This window comes from Hipposideros armiger, unplaced genomic scaffold, assembly GCF_001890085.2.
Source record: "Hipposideros armiger isolate ML-2016 unplaced genomic scaffold, ASM189008v1 scaffold_1224, whole genome shotgun sequence".
Lineage (NCBI taxonomy): Eukaryota > Metazoa > Chordata > Mammalia > Chiroptera > Hipposideridae > Hipposideros > Hipposideros armiger.
In genome coordinates this window covers 112,815-120,004 of record NW_017732574.1, presented here as the reverse complement: position 1 = coordinate 120,004, position 7,190 = coordinate 112,815, and the positions used below count along the sequence as shown (strand labels likewise).

The following is a 7,190-nucleotide window of genomic DNA, read 5'->3' as shown; positions in this document are numbered from 1 at the left end:
ACAACTAAGATCGAAGGACAACAACTTGGCTGTTCCCCTTCCCGAATTCCCCAATAAAAATCTTAAAAAAAAAAAAAAAGAAATAACCAAATCGTAACCTATAAAGATTTACATGATTTTTAGTTTGGTCTTTTCAGGTAGCTATTAATCTTCACTTTTTCCCCCCCATAATTTTAGCACTTTTTCCCCCCAATTAAAAACAAAACAAAACATGAACCAGTGTTAACAATCATTCTTTTGACTAGGAAAAAGAATGTAGTTCAACTTGGAATGGAAATGAAGAAAAGAGTCTATATGAAGGCTTGATAAATGTGTTCCCTGCTGACTACAACCCTCTCATGTTTGCTGAGGAGGAGTCAGGAAAACTACAGGTGCTGACAAAGCTCTTAGCAGTTATCCACGGACTTCGTCCTGCTGAAAAGTAAGAGGTTAATTTAATAAACTTCCTGTAAGTTCTCATGGAATTGTAGCTTAGACTATGTCCTTACTCCCTCCCCGCTCCTTTTTTTCCTGAAGTAGAAAACATTAAAAGTAAATTATTTTCTTTTTTGGCCAGCTCCCAGTATTTTTAAAACTTCTTAACAATGTGTCTGTAAGTTTTTATTTAAGAAAAATTAAATGTAAATACATGTATTTTTTTAAAACCTAGAAATGTTTTCTGATATATAACACCTATTTCTTTCAGAATCCTTTTACTGTCCCTTAAATGTTGATATTCTTTATGGTTTTCTTTTTAGCCTCCTTTTCACTCTAAACACCCTTCATGTGTTATCTCTATTCCCTGTAGTTTTAAACTATCACCCATATAGTATTGATTACAACTCTCTCTATTCCAATTCACTCTACTAATTTCCACATCCTTCTTTCTAACTGTTTAATGGACATCTAAACCTATCCTGATGACCTATCAGACTTTAAGCTTTACATGTCCCAAAATTCATCATTTTGCCATTGCACGCCTGATCCTTTTTCATTATTCCTTGGCTTGATGAGTGGTACATAATGTAAGCAAAACACCTATCATTCTAGACTCACTTTCTCCTTCACTTCTCCAACATTGTCAGTCGCTAAATTCTATTGATTTTATTTATTTATTTTTTNCAGTAATTTCTTGTAGGCTTAATTTTAGGATCAATAACTTGTCAAAATATTTACTTCCAAGAATTTGCTGTATCAATTCTTTGCTTTGATTTTAGGACTGTATACCATCGTAGTCTTCACATAAAAGCTTTCGGAATAATTCAGTTTGTAGATTATTGATTCTAATGGCTCGCAATATGCCAACAGCCAAATAAACAAGGATTCAGGATACTGTAGCTTCACTTAATTAAAAGATTATGCTGAACATTTAAAGAGATAATGGTTGGTCATCCTTTCCCAAACTTGTATTTCATTTCTCCTGTTAAAAAAGAAAACTGAAGGGAGTAGCTAGTTTATCATTATAAAATATTTAATGTTCATTTTTACTACAAGATTTTTGTCTATAATACTTTTAATCTCCTATTTTTCCACAGGAAGAAAAAGAATTAGGAGAGAGAAGAGCAGTCCAACTTACTTGCCTCACTGGACCGTTTTTCCTCAGAAGGACCCAAGAAGTCATAAATAAATATCTTCCACCTAAAATAGAGAATGTAGTCTTTTGCCGACCAGGGGCACTACAGATTGAGCTTTATCGAAAGCTGTTGAATTCTCAGACTGTCAGATTCTGTCTTGAAGGGTTGTTGGAAAATAGTCCTCATCTAATATGTATAGGAGCTCTTAAAAAACTGTGCAATCACCCCTGCCTTTTGTTCAACTCTATAAAGGTAAGTAGTTTGTGAGACTGTCAGGGGTATGAGCTGAGGGTTCTGTATCATGTGATTCTAAGAGGGCAGATTGGATGAATCCCTGGGGTTGCATTTGTGGATTTTCCCAAAGCTTCAAGTCTCTTCAGTATGGTTCTGCTATAGAGCTGATCCAGCCTGCTACTTGTTCTTCAGAGCATGTCTACATTCATACAGCTGAACTAGGGATGACATGGTTTGAGGCTCTGCCTTCTAGAGTATGTGCCCTATGCTCTTTGGCACCTGTCTAATACTTTGTTATGGTCTCCCTTCCTATTTTATATTAATATAGACAGTCAGTTTTGTTTGTTTGGTGCTAACAAATACAAAATTTACCATTAAAAACAATTTATATTTTTCCTCATTATAAAAGTGATGCATGGTTGTTGTATGAAATTTATAAAATTCAGAAAATTGCAAAGAAGAAAATAAAAATGATCTAGTTAGACTGTAAACTGGTATAACTAGAAAATAGTTTGGTAAACTATGTCAAAAGCCTTATAATTTTGTATATCTTGTGACCTGGCATACCACTTTTTAGAATTTATAATAAANATTATGTTGAGATATGTTCTCTCTATTCCCACTTTGCTGACAGTTTTATCATAAATGGATGCTGGATTTTGTCAAATGCTTTTTCTGCATCTGTTGATATGACCATATGATTTTTATTTTTCATTTTGTTTGTGTGGTGTATCACGTTAATTGATTTGCAGATATTGAACCAACCTTGCATACCAGGAATAAATCCCACTTGATCATGGTGTATGATCTTTTTAATGTATTGCTGAATTTGGTTTGCTAATATTTCATTGAGAAATTTTGCATCTATGTTCATTAGGGATATCAGTCTATAATTTCCTTTTTTTGTGTCTTTTTCTGGTTTTGGAATTGGGGTAATAGTGGCCTTGTAAAATGAACTTGGGAGACTTCCTTCCTATTGGATTTTTTTGGAATACTTTGAGAATAGGTGTTAATTCTTGTTTGAATGTTTGGTAAATTTTACCTGTGAAGCCATCTAGTCCAGGACTTTTGTTTGTTTGGAGTTTGTTGATTACTGATTCGATTTCATTGGTAGTAATAATCTCTGTTCAGATTTTCTGTTTCTTCTTGATTCACCCTTGGAAAATTGTATGCTTTTAAGAATTTATCTGTTTTTTCCAGAGTGTCCAAATAGATGGTGTATAGTTGCTTGTAGTATTTTTTTTAATTTTTTTATATTTCTGTGGTGTTGGTTGTCACTTCTTGTATTTCTGATTTTATTTGGGTCCTCTGTCTTTTTTTCTTCATGAGCCTTGTTAAAGGTTTGTTGATTTTATCTTTTAAAAAATCCCACTCATGTTTTCATTGAGCCTATATTGTTTTTTTAGTCTCTATTTCATTTATTTCTGCTCTGATCATTATTTCTTTTTTTGTACTCACTTTGGGCTTTGTTTGCCCTTTTTTTGTTTGTTTCCAGTTCCCTTATTTAAGGTTAAACTATTGATTTGAGATTTTTCTTGTTTCTTTATGTAGGCTGCATTGCTAAAATTTCCCTCTTTGGACTGCTTTCGCTCTATCCCATATATTTTGGGTTATTGTGTTTTCATTTTCATTTGTCTCAAAGGTATCATTGGATTTCTTCCTTTATCTCATTGTTGACCCATTCATTATTTAGTAGCATGTTTTTTAGTCTCCATATGGTTGTGTGTTTTTCAGTTTTTTTCTTTTGTTGTAATTGATTTCTAGTTTCATATCATTGCTGTCAGAGAAGACGCTCGATAAGATTCCAGCCTTCTTAAATTTATTGAGACTTGTTTTGTGACCTAACATGTGCTCTAGCTGGGAAAACATTCCATGTACACTTGAAAAGAATGTATATTCTGCTGCTTTGGGATGAAATGCTCTAAAAATATTAACTAAATCCACCTGGTCTAGAGTGTCATTTAAGGCTGCTGTTTTGTGTTGACTTTCTTTCTGGAAGATCTGTCCATTGGTGTCAGTAGGGTATTAAAGTCCCCTACTCTGATTGTGTTACTGTTGATCTCTGCCTTTATGTTGGTCAATATTTGCTTTATATATTTAGGTGCTTCTATGTTGGGTGTATAAGTGTTTACTAGGGTTTTGTCCTTTTTTTGTATTAATCCTTTTATTATTATGTAATGTCCTTCATTTGTTTCTTCTTATTATGGTCTTCTTTTTAAAGTCAATTTTGTCCAATAAGTATTGCTACTCCAGCTTTTTTTCTTATTTCTTTTTGCATGAAATGTCTTTTTCCATCCCTTACTTTCAGTCTGTGTGTGTGTTTCAATATGCGGTGAGTCTCTTGTAGACAGCATCTACATTGGTCTTTTCTTACACATTCAGGTACCCTGTGNTATAAGTTTCAAGTGTACAATTCTATAATACATCATCTATGTATTGTATTGTGTGTTCATGACTCAAAGTCAGATCTTTGTCCGTCACCATATATTTGATCCCCTTTACCCTTTTCTGTCTCTCCCTCCCCACTTTTCCTCTAGTAACCACTAAACTGTTGTCTGAGTCTATGAGTTTTTGTTTGTTTCTCTTGTTCATTTGTTGCTTTCAGTTCTATATCCCACATATTAGTGAACTCATATGGTTCTCAATTTTTTCTGTCTGACTTACTTCGCTTAGCATGATAACCTCAAGATCCATCATGTTGTCACAAATGGCAGTATTTCATCTTTTCTTATGGCCAAGTAATACTCCATTGTGTTTGTGTGCCACATCTTTATCTAGTCATCTATTGAAGGATACTTTGGTTGTTTCCATGTCTTGGCCACTGAATAATGCTGCAATGAACATAAGGGTACATATATATATATATATATATATATATATATATCTTTATGGTTAAATGTTTTCAGATTTTTTGAGTAGATAGATACCCAGGAGAGGGATTGCTGGCCTGTATGGTTTTTCTATTCTTAATTTTTTGAGGAACCTCCATACTGTTTTCCATACTGACTATACCAGTCTGCATTCCCACCAGCAGTATATGAGTGTTCCTTATTCCCCAACCTCTCCAACACTTGTCATTATTTGTCTTGTTGATAATCATACAGGTGTGAGGTGCTATCTCATTATGGTTTTGATTTGCATTTCCATAATAGCTAGTGAAGTTGAGCATTTTTTCATATATGTGTTGGCTGTTTGTATGTCCTGGGAGAAGTGTCTGTTCAGATTCATTCTCTGCCCATTTTTTAATTGATGTTTTTAAATCTTTTAAAAAAGATTTTTATTAAAAAATATAGCTAACATACATCATTATATCAGATTCATGTGTACATTATAGTTGTTCAACATTTATATACCTAAAGAAGTGATCACTGTTAAGTCCAGCAACTATCTGACACTGTACTATGCTATCACAATATTATTGACTATATTCTTCATGCTGTACATTATATCCTCATGATTTATTTGTTTTATACCTGGAAATTTGAACCTCTTATTCCCCTTTCCCCCATATTAATTTTTCAATTACAGTTAACATTGAATATTATTTTGTATTAATATCAGGTGTACGGCATAGTGGTTAGATATTTGTATAATTCAAGAAGTGATCCCCCTGACTAATCTCGTATTCACCTGGCACTATACATAGTTATTACCATATTATTGACTATATTCCCTTTGCTTTACTTCACATCCCATGACTATTTTATAACTACCAATTTGTACTTCTTAATCCCTTCCCCTTTTTCAACCTGTCCTCAACTCCCCTCCCATCTTTACACTGATAAATCTAGTACCCATCTAACACCATACATAGTTACTACAATTGATTATTGACTGTATTCCTTGTGCTATACCTACATCCCCATGACTACTTTATAACAACAAATTTGTACTTCTTTTTTATTATTTTTTTGTTATTAGTTTCAGGTGTACAGAACAATGCAATAGTTATCCTTTTCACCCCTCACAAAGTAACAACCCCCCTCCCCCNTTTTGTGTTGACTTTCTTTCTGGAAGATCTGTCCATTGGTGTCAGTAGGGTATTAAAGTCCCCTACTCTGATTGTGTTACTGTTGATCTCTGCCTTTATGTTGGTCAATATTTGCTTTATATATTTAGGTGCTTCTATGTTGGGTGTATAAGTGTTTACTAGGGTTTTGTCCTTTTTTTGTATTAATCCTTTTATTATTATGTAATGTCCTTCATTTGTTTCTTCTTATTATGGTCTTCTTTTTAAAGTCAATTTTGTCCAATAAGTATTGCTACTCCAGCTTTTTTTCTTATTTCTTTTTGCATGAAATGTCTTTTTCCATCCCTTACTTTCAGTCTGTGTGTGTGTTTCAATATGCGGTGAGTCTCTTGTAGACAGCATCTACATTGGTCTTTTCTTACACATTCAGGTACCCTGTGTCTTTAGATTGGAGCATTTAACCTATTTGCATTTAAAGTGATTATTGATAGGTACATAATTATTTCCAGCTTATTTATTTTTTAAAATTTTATTTTATTTTTTATATTAGTTTCAGGTGTACAAAACATCATACTGAGTAGCCATTTAACACCCGTCACAAAGTGATAACCCTCCCAATATTATTCATATTTTTGATTTTCATTTGTTTGATTTGTCTTTTTTTCTGCTTAAAGGAGTCCTTTTATCATTTCTTGTAATACTGGCTTGGTGATAATGAATTCATCATCAATGACCTCATCACTTTTTTAAAATTCATAAATAGGTACTTCAAAAATAATTATAAATGACTGTAAATATAAAAATGCTCATCATTACTGGTATTGAAAAGTAAATCAAAATAACCATGAAGTAACTCTTTTCTTTTCTATTGTGTTTTATTAGGTTGGATTTACATAGTAATAGCAAGTGTAGATGAGAGTACTGTCCTTTACTGGTTGGAATGTAAATGGGTACAACTGGAAGCTAGTGTGGCAATGTGTATCGGAAGCTTTAAAATTGTGTATATCTTGTGGCCTTATCTCACTTTTAGGAATGTATTTTAAAGAAATAATCATATATGTGCTTAAAGACTTAGCTGTAAGGATAAAACCTAAAAACATATTAAAGGAAACAAACTAATTGGAAATAAACATTTCTGAGATAGGAAAATGGTTAGAGTCTACATGTTGTAGGGACTCAATATTTCATTAAATTTAAGATACTATCAATCTAAAATGCATCGTTATTTCATGTACCAGCAAGAAAAACATGCTATCTAGTTATAATTGTAAGAAGTCACATATTATAAAAAGCATCTATTTCAGAGAATCTAGCATGTAAAACAATATATCTTAGAATTAATAAAATATGGTAATTGGTCAACAAATTATGAAGTATTTCTGATGGACTAGGAACTATAAAAATAATGGTTTATGCAAGTATTTCATAACATG

General features: G+C 32.7%; 1 protein-coding gene across 1 annotated transcript in view; it reads left to right on the top strand.

The window, feature by feature from the left end:
* Positions 1 to 7,190, top strand: part of LOC109376851 (DNA repair and recombination protein RAD54B-like) — a 63,501-nt gene that overhangs the window by 17,521 nt on the left and 38,790 nt on the right. The window contains exons 6-7 of the mRNA XM_019632989.1: positions 1,515 to 1,805; positions 1,934 to 2,019. Coding sequence (XP_019488534.1) covers positions 1,515 to 1,805; positions 1,934 to 2,019 — 377 coding nt within the window. The remainder of the gene's footprint in view (positions 1 to 1,514; positions 1,806 to 1,933; positions 2,020 to 7,190) is intronic.